Raw genomic sequence first — 21,459 nt, 5'->3', positions numbered from 1 at the left:
TATAATATACAGCATGTATGTGCAAACCAGTTGCAGATAGGGTAGAGGAATGAGAGACCTCAGGTTTTGTGCGGTTTCAAGCCTGCAACTAAAAATTCAAGACAGTCTGTGTAGACAAAGCTCAAAACTGGTCTCTACCAGCAACTTCACAGAAACACCTACCTATTTGCTGCAGTGCCTGCCAGTTGTAATACATAGCTGACAATCCACACAAAGCATTTTAAGAGGTAATGAAGATGGTAAATGGAATCAATCAATTCATCCCTCATAGGAAATCTCAGCCTATAAAGACAGTCATGCAGTTGGTAGGTTAAAGGCTGCAAAACATCAAGTGTTATTAACCCGTTGCAATCGTACCTGTCCTCTTTCAAACTTGTTGAAGCTTGTTTCAGATTTGCTGAGTTTCCTCTCTCCAGTGTCCCCCAGATCTCCATAGATATTCAGGAAAACATTAGCATCTGTCCCAGCACCGTAGATATCTCCAGTGAACACGCTGATTTTGTATGTGTGAACTGCAGTAGGAAGTGGAGATGTGATTTCTGGCCAGGTGAATTCTCAACGTCTATCTTAGATACTGAATTTGCCTAAGAAGGTGGTCCCCAGACTTTCTGCTAATTACTCAGTTCCTGGGGAGTTAAAATCCCATATGCTTTATCCTTCTGTGCTTCTGATAATGATCCCAAGGTTGGGGAAGCACTCGACTGAAATTTGCTGACTTTCCTTTTCTCCATCTAATCAATGCCTGCATATTGCTTTGATCACACAGTATGTAGTTAAAAATGCAAAGAATCATTATGGTTATTACTGGATGCGAAGTCAATAGGAGGTGAGGAAACTCAACACCTTTTTGTACTGAGGCCCAAGGGACCTACATCTGAGAAGAAGTGGTTCAGTGTTGTGCATCCTTAATACTCCATCTTCCATAAACAAACTCCAGGGATTCAGATGTGCAATTATTACTAGAGTTAATGGCATGTATCTCTATAAATTCCCCAAACAGAAAGAGAACATGTTTCTGGGTACTTTTTTTTTCAGACAATATTTAATTAAGGAAGTGTTGAGATGTGTTGTTTAAGTATCCTTTCTCTTTTTCTTGCTCAATGATGATCCAATAAAGCCCCATCAAATCTTTAATAATGTGCTTTAATAAACCTGTTAAATACTCCTTTTTCTATTTTGCTACTCTTTTCCTAATTACATAGGGAAAACAAATCAAGAACATCTTCTCGAGGAAAACAATTAGGAACTGTGCAAGTCTCTGATTACCCTGGTGACATGCAAGCCCTAGAGAATGCCTCCTTGCAAATCCAATGGCAATACAGATGAGGAAGAGGGACAAAGTCTTAGTCATGGAGATTTGCTACATATGTTGTTAATATTCTTCTTTGTACCTTAACAACATCATAGAAAATATAAATCATGTTTTTTCCTTCTTTCCCAATAAAACAGAGACTATTCTTCTTAGTACATGAAATATTTCCATTTATTTCTCTAAAAAAAGTATCAAAATCTTCACATGAGAGCATTTATAGGTTAGATACAATGCCAGGCTTTCTGGTTTGCCTCTCCATATTATGTTTATACACAGCTGCAGCTTTGTGTTTGAGTGACAACTGCCACATTAGTAATGAAGGAAGGAACGCATACAGTCTAATTAGTCACTTCATCTCTCTTTGTTTTTTGCTTGTCATTTCCGGACACCTTCAGGACTGAAATGCAGACTTAACCCTAAATCTCAGCCAAAAGAAATATTCAGTTATTCAAATACCTATCCCATAGTTTGTAGAACTTGTTTTAAGGATTTGGGTTTAGCAAGAAAAAATGGGCCACCCAGATTAGTTAACACATGATAGTGACCACAAGGCAAAATGACATGGGTTAGTAGGTTAAAGTATGTCATGAAGATATCTAGCAGTCATGGTGCTTACTAACTGATAATACAACTGTCTTTTCCTCCATCAGAAAAAAAAAATAATACAGTTAAATAAATAAATAAAATATCACATAAGCTACCAAGTAGTTCCTAACAGATGGAAAGAGTACACCTTTCTCTTCTAAAGGAACAGCGCAAAGGCTGCACTCCATACAAAGTGCCTCTACAGACACCACACAAAGCACCTCTATACTTCCTTGACAGTAGAAAACGCTTAGCATTCATATATATTCCACCCTGACAATGGTGTACTGTAAATGCAAATCAGGCTGAGAGAAAAGAAACAGAGGAATGATTTCCTCTGTTGAATCATCTTGTTACCAGATGCAAGAACCAAGAATGAAGATGGCAGCTGCATTCAATTTGCTCTGCTCAGGATACAGGAAGGTTCACAACTTCTTCCAAGGGCAGAGGAGCTCAATGAGGGAAAAGGAGGTCCTAGCGAAAGAAAGAGTTAGGAACAGCCAGGCATACAGGGAAGCAAAGAGTTGAGGATGAAATATCAGTTGTTTCAGGTACTTGTACCATGAGGGTCAAACACGGAATCTGAACACTTTATAAGATTGAACAGTAAATAGAGCTGGTAAATAAATTATTCTGCTCCCTAGAAACATTTGAATGAGGTGAGGGTGGCTGCCTAGAGCCAAATTTTTAGAGGGTATTTGTATGTACAGAATCACAGAATCACAGAATTTCTAGGTTGGAAGAGACCTCAAGATCATCGACTCCAACCTCTGACCTAACACTAACAGTCCCCACTAAACCATATCCCTAAGCTCTACATCTAAAAGTCTTTTGAAGACTTCCAGGGATGGTGACTCCACCACTTCCCTGGGCAGCCTGTTCCAATGCCACCACTTCCCTGGGCAGCCTGTTCTAATGAAAATGTACCTGGAGAGCATTGTAAAAATAGCTTTGGGAGGAAAGAGGAGCATGAATCAGACTGACAGGGTAGGATAAGAATGGGTGGAGTGCACAAGACAGGTGAATTTGGGCAAGCATGTAAAGGTGTTTGCAGAGTCTAGAAGACAAGGTCAAGATATTGCGAATTTGCTGTACATCAAAAGAGATGTGCTAACTATGCCTGTGTGGAAGGGTGGCTGCAATGGGCTTTTAAGTACCCTACAGGAAAACAATACAGTTATTACATGGGAGTGCTTCAGGTGTAAAGTGCTTCAGACCACGGGATGGGAAGAGAAAGAATAGTGAACAGGCAGTATCAACAGTACATTTGCTTGAACTACACATCCAAACACTTCCCCCCTCCCCCCCCAAAACAAAACAAAACAAAACAAAACAAACAAACAAACAAAAACAGATAAATAACAGATAAATACACCTCTTTCTACTCCTACCATAGTATTACCTTCTAATGGGTCTTCAACCTCTTCCTCTATCTGTTTGAGTGTCCCATCCTTCATGAGCTTTTCAGTAAAGATATCAGATGGTACCAGTTCTCTGACAATCTCACCATCATCTTCAGACTTTGCAAGCCATCTTTCACATGGAAATGTGACAGTTTCTGAGCCCTTAAGTAGACAGGACAGAGAAGCTTTTCAAAACAAAGCGAACACGAGCTAGCATTCCTCCTTTGAAAACACTACCCTGACATGCAAGCAAGGATTTTCAATTCATGTATGCATGCCTGTGTAAGTATACACAGACCTGAAAGAGTAGGCATGGCAGCAAACAACCCACACGGGTATGGTTGTTGAGACAAAGCAGAACAGAGTGCATCTTTACATGACAAAATATTTCAGTCATTCAGACTCCAGGAAGAAGATATCTGAGGACGCTGAGAAGAAGCTCTGAACATGTAGCAGAGAGCAGTATTCCCAACGGCTGTGTGAGACTGGCTACACGACCCAGTAGATCATTGTCCTCTACGATAACCTGTGGGTTCCAGTTTTTGATCTTGCACATTCCTAATCAGGACTGCACCATTTCCACTGAAGCTATGTTTTATTGAGACTCTGCAGTCCCTCTTCTATCCTTACTCAGGCAGCATTCTCTTTGAAGTCAGTATTTTTTTATTTTTATTTATTTATTTATTTTTCTGAGTCAATACTTCAAGATTTTGCCATGCAATTTTCTGACTCAAGCTGGTTTCCAGGCAATTCCCATACGTGCATTAAGAGGACAAAAATACCGAATTTTTGATCCTTTGTTTTGACTCACTTTGGTGGAAACAAATATGATTCCTATCATCAAAGAAACAAAAACAATAGAACATGTGTTTTCCACTTAGTAAACAAAATCAGTCCCAGGCTACTCATTAGGAACAGACTCCTGTAAGGCCTCCAAGATGGTTGGTAAGAGGCAGGAGATGTTCTGTGTGCTGGGCACCCCAGGCTATGTCTCCGTAAAGGAATGGGCATGAGCCATCACGCAAATTGCACAGACCACAAGTCTGAACTGAAAAAAATGTTCAGCTCACAGCAACAAAATAGAAAAAACGGCCCTTTCCTTACTGACCACTTCAGCATTTCTATTCTTTAGTAGCACAGGGGCTTTCTGCTGTGTCTAGTAGCTTATCTGTCACTGAGCTGTTACATATAGAGTACTGTCCCCCTTAATTATTCCCACGGTTATTTATCAAGTTAACATAGGGCCACTTCTTCATTATTTATTTTTTATTATTTATTATTTATTTTTTATTATTTTTTATTTATTTATTTATTTTTGCTATTGAAAACTACTAAAAAGTTATATAATTTTATATAATATTTTTGTTATTTATTTTTTATATATATGTAACATAGTTATATACTAAAAAAGAAAGCTCTGTCTGTTACAATATCGAGCATCGTTATTGCTGGATAATATCACAACAGTCTTGAGCAGCTGGCTCCTGCCCTCCCAGACATGCTCACTGGGGAGGAATGGGCTGTGCACCTCAGATCAGTCCCCGCTAACCTGGTATGACCAGGTCATCATGCAGATCCCTGAAAAGATGAGAAGCAGGTGAGAAGCAGGAGCTGAACACCCCCAAGGGGCTTGTGTGATACAGCCGTTAAGTGTCCTGCTGGAGCCTGCTGCAGAACTATCCTTTGAATCCAGATAGCCCAAATCTGTCAATACAAAACAATTTATCCTCCTTTCTGCTGCTCCATGTGATGCTGGTAGTTAACCCCAGACTTGAAATCCTTAAGCCCATAAGGTATTTTGGAGCATGACTTTTTACACAGTGTCAAACAGTTTGACACACAGTACGTTAGATGATTTCAAATATTTTACTCTGAAGTGATTTTTGTGCTGTATAAACAAAATACAGTGCTTAACATCTGGCCACACCGCTACTTCTGCATCTTTATTTCTGCACTGTCTCTCTGACCACATAACCCATGTTACCTCGCTGTACACCAAGCCAACAAACAGCAATTGCAGTCCTTATCTCCCCACTTACATTTTGGGAAGAGAGGCCTTTCCAGAGCAATGTTTCAGTGATGAAACTCTCTCCTCCCAGTAGAGATCCCACTTCAGTCACTTCTCTTGCTGAAGCTTTTAACTGCTCCTTAAAGCTGATAATGTTGTTCATCCATGCCATTGATACGATCCCTGTTTATTTGGTAATAGGACATCTAGGGACTTGAGTGCCTGCACAGTTGTGCATAATGTGCAGTTACTGCAAGAGTTAATTGTGTCATTATTGTTAATCACCATGACATTGCCGCGGTTTTTATTGGAGCTTCCTTGTTAGTGATTGCATTAATATTTAAGTGATGTTAAGTGCACAGTTTTATGTTAGCCACAGTAAAATCCTCTTGCAGCTCCAAACAGAATTTGTTTCATTAGAGTTTGAGCCTGGCCCTAAGCTAGAGGCAGGGTGTGACAGTGTGTTAACAGTCAGTTCTTTGCCCTTCTCCAAGTTGTAACAAATGAAAATAATTATCAGATATAATTGGCATGCCAAGACAGAGCTTTATTGGCATGCGACAATTCTAGTTTCTTACCCAAGTGCTTTCAATTTAATCTGAAAAGTTACTGACCTCATTTTTCTTTTGCAGCATTACAGATACATCCAGACACATCTTAGCAGTCTAATCAGGTAGCACAGCTTTTAGAAGTGTTGGCAGCATATTGCTATCCTGTGGCAGGTCATAATATCCTGCGGCTGATCAGCGGCATCATGCAGTGCTCTGCTTTCTTCTTTTTTTCCCATGCCATAATCAAAAGATCAGCGGAATTGTAAATCTCTCCATTTTTAAGGTGTTAGTCGCTTTCCTCCCTTCCTCCACCTCCCCAGGTTTCTTGCTGTCTGTCCTTCAAAACCTCTGTAATGACTGCATAGCCGTGGAGCCCTGAGCACCTTTCTGGGGTGATGGCAGAGCACTTCACACTGAACTGTCAGAGTTTCCCAAAGTGTTTGGTCAACCACAGGTATAGAAAGAGGGAGCCCAGGAATCTCTTTTCACTTGGTTTCCATGCCTTTGCAGAGCACACTCTTTGTTTTTCCTAGTCCCTGACCAAGAACAGATCATCGTCTTGCTCAATAATGTAATCCAGCTCTACAAGATTAGGGTTAGTCAATACACAGGGAGAGGACCTGACAACAGCAGACTGGCAAAAAATATGATCAGGAGCAAGCAATGAGTACTGGTTTGTGTGGAAACTTGTATAACAAGTATAAACAAGCTTGAGTGTAATGAGGAGGTTCAAGGCAGATGTTTTAGTCGCTCAGTGAGGCAAAGAGTAAAGTCTACCCCTGAAATTATGAAGGAGGAAACAAGATGAACAGTAAGTTCACCACATCTGAGCACACCAATGCTAGATATCAGAAGCTGCTTGAGGAAGGGGCAGACCTAAGCAATGGGATAGAGATGAAAGCTTAAATCCACTCAATGAGGGGAGGAAGGACAAGGCAGAGGACAGAGCCCAGGTGCTCCCAAATACAGCCACTGCCCAGAATTCTGAACTGGCCCTGAAAGAGGTGATTTTCTTCTGAATCTTCTGATTTTCTTCCTGGCAGCCACACTCATTCCTGTTCCTACAGCCAGCACCCAAGGCAGGGCCAAGGAACAGCTTCTTGTGTGGAGAGGTTCAAGACCTCCAATTTGGCTGCACTCTGTTAAACCTGTTGGCACGTGCAACCATAAGTCCTGTGGCCTAACTCAATGATTCTTACAAATGATTATGGGACTTACACTGATGGGCCTTTTGGTTGCCCTCATTGTAATGTTCCCTGCATTTACTCTGCCAGAATTAGGGGACTGATTAAAAATTTATTGTCCATGTTTAGCATCAATACTATTTATTTTTAAATGATGAATCTAATTTCTTCACTGTGATTGGTCAAAACAAATCTATTCATGAAAATATGTAGCTTTGGTCTCTCATATTACTCAAATCCACCATTATTTGAGCCCTGAAGAAGATATATGACCCTTGCACACAGATATCTGATCAAGTCTTTGGCAGTCTGCGATGCCCAGCCACAAAGGTGGAGTTGTCCACAAGGACAACTGTTCAGGCCCATAGTTCCTTGGCTGAACTTGCACAGCAGTAGGTACAAACTCAGGAATCTCCCCTCTCAGCCCAGCAAGACAGCCAGCACAATGTTGCTTCCAAATCCAGCAGGCAGATCGCTCCTTCAAACCAAGGACAGTAGCAAAAACAGTAGCAAAAACCCCCAAGGGTTAAGGAAAAATATCACTGCTATCCTCCCATCCATTGCCAGGAGAAAATACCTTTCATTCTATTAAAAAGTTACAATGACAACAGCACTTTTGAAAAAAAGCAATGATTGCACAATTGTATAATCAACTTTTTAAGAATAAAACATGATAATAAATGGTTGTTGTCCCCAGATCCCCAAGCCTGAAGAAGTTCATTAATGTACGTTGTAGTTTAGGGAGTATTTTTCACTGTTAATCACACTTTGTGTACTGAAAATCCTCTTTGTAAAATGGAAGCAGCTGCCAATGGAAGTGTATTCCAGAGCAACATGATTCACAGCCTACCTTCCCATTTGGTAACAGTCTTCGAATTGCCACACGATCCAAATGCCATCCAGAGTTCAACCCTCCACCGTTGTGTCCTATGCGAATCTTTTCAATAATGTCACCAACATCCTCCAGCTAATAAAATAAAATAAAAGAAAATGAAAGAAAAATATGGCATGAACAACAGGTGAATTTTGAGACACTACTAATAAATCCTATTTCCTATTTCCAGTCTGTATGAAGTCCCTTGGGAGCAAATACTGGTGCTGATGCTAAATATGCCCTAACTTGTATTTTAAGTAAAGCTGAGCATCTATCCCCAAAACAGAGAGAATTTTGCACTACGTAACTTACCCTCTGTATCAGATAGCTTTGGTTGCACAGCAGCAATCCTGCATCCCAAGCTTTTTGTATTAGTGGGAATGAAGGTAGTTTGGGGGAATTGCAGTGCTGCTGCATCTAGAATTGTTCTTTCTATATCCCTTTACCTTTGAAAAAAGCTTATGTGATTAGATGGTTGTGCACTGTTATAACACTGGGAAAATAGCCTTGAGATCAAAGCACAATATTAACAACCTGGCATTTTATATTCCCTCCCTTGTTCTGCCACAAAACCCAAGTGCCATTCTGAGCAAGTCAACAGAATCGCTACCTTATGAAATGGCTACTATGTTTTTATGCCTCACCTTATTACTGGAGTAATTTGTCACTAGTATATTATATTTAAGACACTTTCCTTCCAAAGGCCTGAACAGGAAAATATATGTCTGCTGCTAAGCAATACCTTTTGGTGATTCCAGTGCACACTTTTGCATAGTTGGCCTTTGAAAAACCAATGCTGACTGCAAGCTTCCTTTGCACATAGGAGAAGGACATCCAGCTTTCCAAAGGGACTTGGAAAATTTTGTTCCTGGAGACATTACAAAACTGAACTTCTCAGCTTACACCACTGGAGACCACTCCCTTGTCTTCCCAACTAACAAAATTGTACCACACTAAAGTAAAGACATCATCATTTTTAGGACACTCCTCAGCACAGTAAGATTTCAGACAGCATAAGCATCAATTGCAAAATAATTAAATACTTATAATTCATTTCTAAACCTCACGCATGCACTCAGGTATACACTTGGGGGAAATTACATTCTTCCTCCTCCCTCCTGCCCAACTACTCATCTTTCAACGAAGCTTTCAATCAATACATCGCAATGAAGTGATGCGTGACAGGAAAGGTTCATGTTAAATAAGAAAGGTTCCTTACTCTGCTGTAGGCATCTCCAGCAAAGCATCACTTTGGAATGTAGCTGAGGCAAGTTTAATGTTTTTGTGCCTCTTTTGCCAAATACAAAATGGCAGAGGCAGTAAAAACGCTAAAACAAATGGGCAAAATTCAGTTTGTGTTTCCTGAGATCCCCAAATTGTTTACAAGTTCTATTGAACTCCAAATTATGGATCTATACAAGCAAGTGAAAGAAGAATATATTTTGTCTCATCCTTCCCCTCTGCTGCAGCAAGAGGAACTGGTGAAGAGACAATGAAGTTCAGGGACAGGTTAATATAATGTTATAAATCTGAAGAACAAACTGCATTTTCACTTGCTTCATATAAGAAAACTACTGATGTTTCACATTCTGCCAAGCCTGAAATAAATCTTATGGAAAAAAGAAATAACAATAACACTCAGTTTAAGATTTATACCTATGTATTAATGCAACCTCTGCTTTAAAAAACTCTGTGGAAGCTCTGCCAAAATAAGTCATATTATTTGTTTTTAAGGAATCACGTTGGAGGTGTATTTTACAAAATTCATGCCATACAACAACACTGTGGGCTCAAATCATTTTGACTTGTTAAAAAGCTTGTTTTAAGATTTGCCTTCAATTATTTTGCAGAAAAACAAACAAACAAACAAACAAAAACCAAAACAAAACAAATTCAAAGCACAGAGAAGTTTGTAAGGCCCTCTACAACGTCAGTGTCATTTTTGCACCCAAGGAATGAAGGTGAGTGTATTAAGTAGTACCAAAAGAGCAGGCCAGGGCTGAAGTTCCTGTATTTTTGCCTCTGATAACTTCTCAGACATACGAATATATTATGAATAGGAATTGCTGAGTACTGTAGATGTAAATGAGCAGTCATTCACATGCAGTGGTTTACTATCTGTATACATGTGCAAATACTTCAGTAAACACTTGATAAGATCTTTCAAAAAGTTAGTCCATGTATTCAGAAAATCCTGGGGCCTGCAGCAAAGTTGCAATCTCTCTGTTGTAGGACACAGAGCAGGAAAGCATGATGCTGTGATGCTCAGCATGCTACTGAGTTAGAACAAAAAACAGACTATCCACCCCAAATGGAGCACTTTGCAAGCAGTGAGCACTATGGACTAGACACTTCAGCATGATCTGCTGAAACAGGAGTGTGAAACAATGTATAGCGTTCTTAAATACTAGGCCACCTAGTTTCAGAGATACTTCAAAGATTTGGTTCACTTCAAAATCTTGCAAACTGTGAGGGAAAGGAAAACTACAAGCAAATAAGGGTGGTAGAGAAAGGGACACATGATAGACTCAGCACACACTTAGGCTGGTGCCAGGAACGGTCTAGGGAATGGAAAATGTAAAAACTCCTATGCACTGACCTTCCAAAAAAAGTTGCCTTTCCATGTCTCAAAATGACATGGAAAGGCAACTCTCTATGTCTGTGCATGGGTACATCTCACCTCCATGATAAAACTGAATTAGCCCTTACAAGGTTTAACATGGCTTTAGGCCACAGGGACACTGAATGTTGATAACTTTGAGTTGCTACTAAATTTGAGTTGCTCAGTGAGAAGTGATTTGCTCCAATACATGGTGAGTCTGTCGTAGAACAGGGATTTAAACTCACATTCTGTGAGCAAAAGAGCCAAATATCTTTCCTTAAAAGAGGAAAAATTCCCACTTTGTTACATTTTCTCTTCCTAATCCCCTCAGGGCAATCCAAGATGAGAGCAAAAGTCTTTGATTTTACCTCCACGATGAACTGATTCACTGAGTTCCTTTCAAAATACATCCTTTGCTCTCTCTTGTTGAGGCACAGGGATTTCTGCTGAGTGCAGATTGCATCGCTTCCATAGAGGACAATGAAGACATCTGCATCTGTGCCAGCTCCAAAGATATCGCTGGTGTAGACGGTGATCTCGTAAGGAACAACTGGTTTAGAAATTGGCAGAAAATAATAATAATTTTAAAAGTTAGCAAGCAGCAGATGAATGTTCCTAAAATAAAATCTGGGTTAGAAAACTCAACTATTAAAGAGGATGGGGTAGTAATTACACTTCTGCTCATTTAGTTATTATGCTCATCTGTATTATGAGAATCCAGAGGAATTTCTTTTAACCCTATAAAACCAACTGACCATGATTCAAGTCCATTTCCTGAGATTTTGGGGCTTATCAAATGATCAGAAAGTGTTCAGGATATTTATATCAGCCATCTAAAATTACTGAAAGAGGATTTACTTCAGCAGCTCAAGTCTTAAAGTAAATCATGATTTGACAAATTTTTGAGCAACTAGGCAGATGGATGAAGTTAAGCCAACTGTATGCATTATATAAATATTCAAGATAGCTTTGTTTGTAAAAAAAAATCTCCCGTTTCTTTTAGTACTGAACAAGTAACAAGAATCAGTTAGAAGGAAAAGAAATGAAACATCTTGCTATCCACTCTGATCTAGTTTTCTCATACCTTATCCTTTGACAGCAGATAGTCCTTAACACCCAGGCAAATGAGGTAAAATACCTGCAGATCAGTGGGGAGTGCAGGACAATAAGAATCAAGCCCCTACATACTTCCTGACTCTGTTCCCTTGCTTTCACCAGAATGTCCCATTACCCAAGATCTGATGTCCCTTCTTGTCCTTCTCCATCTTCACAGTCCTGACTCCAGATGGAACCTGACTCAGACTTGCAGAGAAAGAAGACTGGCCCAGGAATAAGACTGGGACTCTGTTCCTGGCTCTGCTAGCTGAATATCCTTGGTCAAGTCCCTTCCCACTCTTTTTCCAAGGTGAGATGCTGTTCAGCTCACAGATTTGGAAACCAAAATTCAGATGTCCACACATCAAATAAGTGTCTAAATCTCCCTTGAAGCCAAAGGAGATGTAATCACTAAAGTCAATGAAGTTTGGAGAAAGAGAGAGAAAAATAAATAAATAAATGCTGGCATCTTTATCAGGATTAGCTGAATCGTTCTGCAAATCCACCACTTGTGAGTGACCAAACATCTATTGATAACAGTGGGAAATCAGACACTCAGTGTCGTGAGGACATGTAAGTTCAGGGGTGCCATTTCGCAGACTGAGTCAAACATCTGTCTCTCTTAACTCCTTTCTGAAATCTATAGGTAATAAATATCAGGTGAGACTTAGGCACTATTTATTAGCTTCAGGAACTTCTCTTTACTTTGGATAGACATAATCCCAGTATCCACATTGCTACCTGCAAGCACTGCACTCAACACCCTGGCTCTGTCACCGGGATCCCTGCTGTCCCTCTCCCATACACCACCCACCCACCTTCCACCATTTCACGTCCCTCAACAAGATCTTTTCAGCTGCTTGTCATCTGCACCCTCCTACGCTGCAGCAACTTCAGTCATCTTTGCTATTCTTTACACAACAGTGCTTTGTGCTGTATTTCAGATTCAGCATCTCTGTAAGGGTAGAGGGAGGGTTTCTGGCACAGTGTCTGTTACTGTTGGAGTAACTCTGATTACGCATATTGGAGGCTAATCATTCATTAAAAACACAGGCTCTCTACTTACAGCCCTCGGGAGAACAGAGATGAAGAAGTTTTCTTTTACAGAGAGTCAGCCTGGAGGTACTTAATATTCTTTCTGCCCAATCCAACAAAATCTGCTCTCCTGTGTTCCAGGTAAATTAGACTAGTTTCTCCAATATGTAAGGGGGAAAAAAAATTAAATCCTGGAGACCAAAAATCACATGCTATGCATTATGAATTAAAAATGATTTTCTCTACTGAAATCTGTGGTGCTTGCTTTTGCTGTTTGAATATTAACACCAGCTTAGAACTGAATCAGCAAAGCAGCACGTAACAAGGTCACTAGCAGCACAACTTTCGGTTGTCAGACTCCCGTCCCATTCACATGGCACTTTTAAAGCAGTATCCCCACAGGCATGATTTTAATTGCACTGCCAATGACATGTTTTCATCTTTCGTTCTTCATGAGACAAATCGACCAGGAGTCATCGTAAAACAAATCCAACCATTTTAGTTACCTCTGGCACACTGAAACCACCAGGTTAATAGTTAGGAAACTAGAATATGGTAAATAGTATGGTGGGAATGGTTTGAGTGAGGAAACTGCCAGGTCTGGTGTGACTCTTTTGCTAGAGGTCTATTCTCAAATGCTGAACGTGGACTGCTGACAAAAATCAGGTTTACATACACTGTGTACTCAAAGGCACAGCATTCCAGAAACTATTACATCATTGTTATGTACTGGGACATTAATAAATTATATAGTCAACGTCTGCATCCAAATGTGTATTGACTGGGATAACAGGGAAGAACCTGCTGAAAAGCACGTACAAGGTCTCTGATTTACATTCACTCCCATGAACAAGTTCACTATATTTACAAATTTATTCTTTCAAACATAAGGACTATATCATATTCCAGGAGACCGATGAAAGCAAGGAGGGAGCAAAGAGCGTCTGTTCTTCCACTCCAGACAGTTTAGGGAAAGAAAGACATGAGGAATACCTCAGTCAGAGCATCGTGGAGGTACAAATGGCAGATATCTTCAGAAAAGAAAGTTGATTTTAGCTTAGAGACTGCAGGATATGTTCATGTGGATATGTGGATAGCTGGCCAGTATGAAAGAGACATTCAGCATCAACCATGGTTGACAACTGAAAGCAAAGTGGTTGACAGTCTTTATGTAGTTATTCTTACAATTACTTCTGAAGAAGGAAACTGAGGCAGAGAAAGAGAGTTTGGGAAGCTGTAAATGTTGATATCTAAGTAACTGCAGGCAGTAGATTTTCATACCAGCACTTTAATACCAGTTTACCCCAAACATTAATTTAAAGGGGAGTGAAGTGAAGATTAAGGAAAAATGGAGAATCCTAAAGAGTCAGGCTGCTGCAATGCTGTGAGAAAAGCACCACACTGACACAAGTGTGGAACAGTGCCCTTCAGCAAGACTGGGGTGCACAGTGCCAAAGGCACTGGTGGGACCAAGGCTAGGAAGTGAAACCACAACTGTCTGCTTTGACATCAGAAGCAGCAACATTAGCATGGAGGGAGATCAAAGGGAAACTGGAGATGGGGAAACCAGCATGAAATGGGCTAAGGACTTGGAGATGAAAGGACAAGAGGGAGCAAAAAGGCAGTCATACATGGTCACATAGCTTCTAATGACACTTCAATTTGGAAAATACAGGAAACATTACTCTAGAGAACCCAGGGGAACTTTCTTGTAGTAATTGGAGAAACTGGCATATTATGTTTTTATAAATTTCTCAAAGACAATTTCAGGGAGAAGCCAAGCCAATAAAACATGAACTGGTGAGATTTTATCTTCTGTAATGATGGGTGTATCCTGGGGAAATAGTGTTCTGCTCACATGGGATATATTCTGTTGTCTGCAGTTCTGCAGGGAAGATAATTCTCTCAATGGCTCCATCATCCTCTGATTTATCCAGCCAACGGCCACAAGGGAACTTGAGGCATTGGCCCAGGGATGGGGCATCGATTTCCACCCACTCCAGAAACCAGCCCGTTGAATTACCTGTGGTTGGAGAGATACAGGCAATAACACACAAAACCTTTACTGACAACAGCAAATGAATCACTGCCTTCCAGGCCTCCAACAATAAATTTCCCTCTTTTGCCAATGGAATAGAATTTGTAAAGACCATTGCAAATGGATTGGGCAGGTTTGAATTAATGTATTTTATTTCTATATGCAACAAGTTAAAGACGCATGTGTGGAAGTGCCATTTACTGCATTGGTTGGATTAATTTAGATTAACGGGGAAGTTATGAACAGTTATCCCTCAGTGCCCCATAAGGAAGGAATCAGTGTGTCTTTTCAGTGCTTCCCTTGTTTGTAGTTGAGACACATCTATGTCTGAAAAGCAGTTAGCACCTGATAATGAAAACAACAAAAATATTGATAAATAGATGAGACAAGTCTGTAGGTCCCATGTGGAACAAGAAAAACTCTCTCTCTCTCTTTTTTTTTTTTTTTTTAATAACATTAGCAACAAAGATAATGATAGCAACAGACGAAGTGACAGCAAGGATCCATCACCAAAAGGTAAATTACATTTGGGGTCTTGGAAGAGATTTTATACAGCAATGTGCTGAACCCCATAGAAATACTAAATTACAAAACAGATTATCTTACCTTTATTGTCATGGCCTATCTTGATTTTTTTTAGGTCTCCAATGTCCACAGACTCCACTGTAAACTCATCTACCTTCCCACGCTCAAATTTGTTCTTGTTAATCTTTGAGGCCTTTAGGCTGACTATCCCTGTTGTGGTGATGCAAAAGGACATTGTTCAGTGTGTGAAACAAATCCTCTGGGAACGTCTGCAGTGGAACATGGGAGATGGCTAAACGCATGAAAAATGGCTTTTCATCTCGAGATCTGAGCTTTATCCCCCCTGCCCTCTGAACCCAAACCTCTATCAACACCCGCACCCAAGGAAACTCTTTGCTTGAGTGATCCACTGGCTATGCCACAGGGACAGTGCTGCCGTGCTGTGTTTACAGCTAAGGAAAGGGGTCCTACCCCTCGGTTCCCTGCCACAGCCACCAGAGTCCCTGCACAGAGCTCATCAGCTGATAAATGCTCCTGGGCCACTCGGAGAGGCAGAGCAGGGCTGGTTTTCAGGAGCATGCTGATTCACTGCTGAGGAAAGCAAATCAGTCACCACATTCACTGCTCAGCAATGTAGTCCCAGGCAACTGTGCTGTTTCTATAATTGAAATTAAAGCCTTCAGACCGGCAGCTGGTGCAAATCAGCATCTCAAAGTTCGGCAATGATTTACAGCAGCTGGTGGTATGCTCCCAGCTATCATGTTGTATGCAGAGACAGCGAGAACATGAAGTTGTCCTAAAAAAGACTGAGGAACTGGCATTGAGGAAGCAAAAAATGACCGTGACCTGTCTTCTCAGACAGCTATATTCATCCATGAGGTGCCACCCTTTTCCATCACATGGAGACATACCTGTATCATCTTTACTTCCATAGAGAGTAATGAAGACGTTGGCATCTGTCCCAGCATTCTTCTTGTCCCCAGTCTTCACTTTCACAGTGTATGTAGTTGATTTAGCTGTCAGATAAAATTTCTTAATTTAAGAGTGTGAAGTCTGAACAGGAATTAACTCTACTTTTACTGCATATGCTTGAGTCTGGTTTGAGTTTTATTTTGACTGATTGCAGCCATGTTGTAATCTCTAATTCCTGCCATATGCTGTGAGCAGGGCTATCTGGTTGCACAGTCTTCTGCTGCTCCAGTCAGTCAGAACATTGTCTGCATATTTACAGATGAGAAATGTGCTCACCCTTCCTATTTGCTGCCTGGGCATCTCTAAGATGCCTCAAAGCTGCCTTTATCTACAATATTTCTTGGGGGGAGGAGGGAGAACAAACTGCTTATTCTAATAGCACCAAATAATACAAGGGCATATAACATATACCAGAACATATGCATACTTCGACATACACAGTTCATATTCACAAACACATTCTTCACAGCAGCATCAGTAGGGAGGTTCCTACTGCATCATCATCTAGCAAGTTCAGTAAATTCATTAAAAATATGGAAAAGTCTAATATAGCCTTTACTGAGCTACAAAAACCTGCTCAAGTTTTCCAGAACAGCACCTTTCTGCTATAGTGAGATATGCATTTTCCAAGATGCTGCTCAGCTAGCAGGTCCTACGCAATTTGTGGAAATTATTCATGTATTCAAAAGCTTTTGGAGGGCGAGCTAAGGGAGAGCTTAAGACCTTTTGCAGGCAGTGAAGCCAGTGGAAGTGCTGGACATTCGGCACCTTGACACATCAGACCCAGGAAACCACACTGTTCTGTGGTTTCTGTGTAAAATTATGTACAGTAGAGACAAAATTAATTTGGAGGATAACAGACACAAGATAGAAACGGAAACAAACTTAGGTCTCTTCCCCTTCCCTGATTATGCTTGCTCTCTGCTCAGTTTCTTGTTAAAACATTTAACCATTATAGTCCACCATGTGACTGTATACCTGGCATTTATGCCTTAGGTGTTAACAACTAATGTATGTTTCAGATGAGAGATCATGACTAAAGACATGATCCATCTTCCTAGCTTTCTGTCTTTGGGTCGGATCTTGCAAGATGATAAAATCACCTGAAAATGAGGAGTGTCCACCCTTTACTGGCTGACATGCACTTCACACTTCATTCACACCTGGAAACTTCATGGTTGGGGCTGAATTACAGCCCAGCCAATGCTAACCGGTAATGCCCTTAGCACTACTAACACCTTGGTTCCTTTTCAACCCCATACTGGAAGAAATACAAGGCTAACATAGACCTTTCTGTTCCAGGCCCAGCGTTGCAAGAGACTGGCCATCATTCTCCGAATCTTTCTTTACAAATGCTTCATCCACTGGGACCAGCTCCCTGACAATCTGACCGTCATCTTCCTCAACTGCTAACCACCGCTGGCAGGGAAAATAATACCTACAAGAATGACAGCAGCACCCAGCACTTACACAGGACTTCACAGGCTTTAATAACAGAAATATGCACAGATCAGAGCTTAGTTTAAAAAAAAATAAATAAAAATTGCTCAGAGCTGAATAATACATCCATTTCCATTCTTAAGCTTTGGTATTATTTGTTTATTATTTACTGGAAAGTTAATCCATAAACAGGTTAGCAAGCATTTACTGAAAAGTGCTGTTTCTGAATTGCCAGCACAATATGACTGAATCCTTTTCACTTTTCACTTCCAGAAGTTAAGTAACTCAAGGAAAACTGCAGTCTCCCAAGCATTCTATACTTACGAAGAGTGGACCCATCCTTATGAGCAGTCCCACCCACCAACACATTGTGAAACTTTTAAATAAGCTCCAGCTCAAAGGTGAGCATGTATTTAGGATTTCTAACACCTTAAGTTTTGTCTGTGAAAATGATTGGAGTTTGGTTAGATCAGGACTTGGTTGTAACCCAGCACTTTGCATTAGGTACAAAATAGAAAGGAAATGTGAGGTGAGGAATTTCCATAGCAGAGCCTTGGAAAGAGGCATGCAGCTACAGGCTCTGTGAGGGAACCTCTTCAGGAGGGAGAATACTCCCAGGAAAAACAGAAAAGGTGAGCTTTCCTTCGGAACACAGCTGGTTCCCAAACTGCAGAGATGCTGGGATGGCAAAACCCCACACAAAGGTTCCCCAGAAAGTCCCTGTGCTCACTGCAACTGCACAAAGACACAAGACTCCCATAGGATGCCTGCTCCCTGTGAGCTGGTGAGGAGCTACAGTGATGTCCTTCTGCATCTCCTCTGCCCTCCCACAGTTCTGCAGTCTCCTGAAAAAATGCCCCCTTCTCTGACCACACAGAAAAGGTGCTACAGGCTGCTCACGTGGTGCTCTCCTTGAGGTCAACAATCTCTACCCTCTCCAGGAACCAGCTTGGGCTACCACCAGAGTTGTCGTGGCGGATCCGCAGTTTCTTCAGCTCGCCTAGGTCGATGGCTTTGATGGTGAACACGTCCACCTACACAGGAGGCAAGAGGCAAGTGACTGTGCTTCCCAGAAAGGGGAAAGGAGAGGCAGGAGCCAGAGTAATTTTTTCCCCACTAAAATTAAAGGTGCTTGTAAGTCTTCCTTGTATTCCTAGGGTGGATGTATAACTCCAGAGCTGTGGGTTGTCCCATTAGCACTCATGTTTGGCTCCTACAACACAGTAACAGCGTTGGAGCTACACAACCCTTCATTTCTTTCTTTACCTCATCTCAATGTCAGCCTCCTGTAGGTTTAACTCATCTCTCTGAAATCTCATTCCTTTCAGGGTTAGCATTTCCCTTCAGTTTCAGTCTGGAACTGAACACAAACACTAACTCCTAGGAAACTCTCATCTGTGCTTCCATGTGCTTTACTTCAAACTGCAGTATTATTTTTTTTTTCCTTTTGTCATTTACTACAACCAAGAGGTTCATTTATTAACAGTATTAGTGTGACAGAATGGGTCTTGTTATGATAACAATTTAAACATCTTAATGTGATTAACTTGTTGATAGACTTTGGGTTTCTACTCCCAAGAGCAGAGGGCAATACATTTGCAGCTTGGAGCTCTTCCCACCGAATGAAGAACCACACGCAGGTTGCAGACTCACTAGTGCCAAGCTCATAAATCACAGCTAACAGCTTATTTAACAACCTTAGGCTCTCTTTTTCTTATTGCAAGTTTTCCACAACAGCTTACTGTCGCCATGATTTTTCATTATTCAAAATAATTCCCTCAATAATGTCTGGTTATAATACTTGCTTGTTATTTGTTCATAAGCATTTTTATGGCAAATATTCAACCTACAAGAGATGTTATTTAATTGGATTGGATTATAACCAAATTATAGCACACCACACAATACTGCTTTTATTCTCTGACTGGTTTAATCAAGAATTTAGAATTGTATTTGCAATCTAAATACTAACATGGCTTGAACTGCCTCACAAATGCTCTCCAATATTAATTTACAGTTTGTGGTTTTCAAGTATTCCTGGCAGGAAATGTTGTTACCAGAACACTTGCAGGAAGCAGATGCAAAAGGTGGCTCCAACACTGAAGAGTGTTCAGCTTATTATTCAAATGAATTTCCTCTGGAAAATATTTTGAGGTGTTTTGCTTTAAATATAAATTTCAGAAATAAAACACATCTGAGCTTTAAGCTAGAAGAAGAAACATAGACTCACAGGGAAGAAACAGTAATGATTGACCAGCATGATAACTAAGAGAGCTCTGCCACCCTTCTGCTTGCTCCAGTGAATTGAGTTCATGCATTACCTGGCCCTTTTCAAACTTGTTGAGGTTATTGGACCTTTTCAGCTGGCGCTCACCCGTGTCTCCTCTTCCTACACCATAGATGCTCAAGAAGACATTAGAGTCCGTCCCAGCCCCCCATACACTGCCAGTGAGAACGTGGATTTTGTATGTGTTCTCTGCAAGTGAAATTGCAAAGAGAGATCAAAGGACCCCAGAAATAGCCATTTATTGTCAGATCTCTGGCTCACCATAGCAGTGTGTGACCCAAAAACATTTGGCAATTGGCTCTAAGAAAGCTTTTATCTGGAATGTATTAAAACACTTGCATCTATCTTAAAATATGAGGGGCATCATCTTTCTCTATCCCTTGGCATTAACCATATAAATAGTTAAAACTTTATAAACTCTCAGCTACGGTGGCAAATCATGGAACTCACAGCCCAAATTCTCCAGAAATGGCTTGGAGAATCCTGTAGCCGTTCCCTAGGATATTCACATTTCAGTCTGTCTCCAGTTTCACCACTGTCCTCCTCCCCAGAGCTGATCAGCCAATCCATAGAGTAAGCCATGCTGCAGGCCTGGGGCAGTGGGATGGCTGAGGAGCCATAAGTGGTCATGCAAAGCACTGCAGCGTGGTTATCGACCTTCATGTCACTGCTGTATCCATGCACACATGCACATTCCCTCTGATATTTACCCTCCAGGGCAGATTCCCCATCAGGAACCAGTTCTACCACAAGCTCCTTGTCACCTTCATCTTTAGCCAGCCAGCGGTGCGCCACAAACGTATAGACATCCATTACTTCCTCCACCTTAGCTTTCTCTTCTTCCACCTCCTCAGACTTTTTCTTTTTCTTCTTCTTTTTATCAGACTCATTCATCTTCACAGCAAGCCGCTTCAATGTGACACTTTCCAGAAACCAGCCATCTCCAATGCCTTTCCCATCGTGGCCTATCCGAATCTTATAAATCTTGCCAACATCTGCAGCCTCTATCTGCCATCAAAGGAAAGGCAACACCCAACAGGACATAAGACATCTTCATTTCAGAAAATGCATTCATAAAAACAAGAAGCATCAACCAGAACAGCTACTTGACTGGAGAAATGAGAATAAGCCCTTTTTTTTTTTTTTTTTTTTTTTTTTTTAACTTGTTTACCTTTACTTTCTCCTTCCTGTTTTATGCTTTCATTAACAAATCACATTGGAACAGACTGATCTGAAGACATCCAGAACAACTGTGGATGGGATAGGATGGGATTCTTATTTACTGGGCTCCTTACTTCTTAATTTCTCTCTTCCCCAGCATTGTCTCCATATAATAAATAAAAGTGAATATGCCAAATATCATATTACTTCATGAGCTCCGAGGTGCCTGAGTTCTTTTTGAAAGGAATAATAAGATATATTTAATATCTAGCATGAGATATGAACTGTGGGGAGCAATAATAAGCAGTAAACTTGGACTCAGATAACCTAAGCTCTGATGTGGATCTTGGGTTTGGACTGTCCTTCTCCTTATATCTCATCTAGAAA

At 40.8% G+C, this 21,459-nt stretch overlaps 1 protein-coding gene across 1 annotated transcript in view; it reads right to left on the bottom strand.

The window, feature by feature from the left end:
* Nucleotides 1–21,459, bottom strand: part of LOXHD1 (lipoxygenase homology domains 1) — a 140,290-nt gene that overhangs the window by 47,231 nt on the left and 71,600 nt on the right. The window contains exons 20-30 of the mRNA XM_032205982.1: nucleotides 20,622–20,919; nucleotides 19,946–20,100; nucleotides 18,525–18,658; nucleotides 17,474–17,622; nucleotides 16,124–16,228; nucleotides 15,294–15,422; nucleotides 14,508–14,672; nucleotides 10,888–11,069; nucleotides 7,894–8,010; nucleotides 3,300–3,462; nucleotides 358–512 (exon numbers count right to left, since the gene is read on the bottom strand). Of these exons, the coding sequence (XP_032061873.1) occupies nucleotides 358–512; nucleotides 3,300–3,462; nucleotides 7,894–8,010; nucleotides 10,888–11,069; nucleotides 14,508–14,672; nucleotides 15,294–15,422; nucleotides 16,124–16,228; nucleotides 17,474–17,622; nucleotides 18,525–18,658; nucleotides 19,946–20,100; nucleotides 20,622–20,919 (1,752 nt within the window). The remainder of the gene's footprint in view (nucleotides 1–357; nucleotides 513–3,299; nucleotides 3,463–7,893; nucleotides 8,011–10,887; nucleotides 11,070–14,507; nucleotides 14,673–15,293; nucleotides 15,423–16,123; nucleotides 16,229–17,473; nucleotides 17,623–18,524; nucleotides 18,659–19,945; nucleotides 20,101–20,621; nucleotides 20,920–21,459) is intronic.

The sequence above is a fragment of the Aythya fuligula genome, chromosome Z (genome assembly GCF_009819795.1).
Source record: "Aythya fuligula isolate bAytFul2 chromosome Z, bAytFul2.pri, whole genome shotgun sequence".
Taxonomy (NCBI): domain Eukaryota; kingdom Metazoa; phylum Chordata; class Aves; order Anseriformes; family Anatidae; genus Aythya; species Aythya fuligula.
This window is presented reverse-complemented; position numbering and strand designations above follow the sequence as displayed.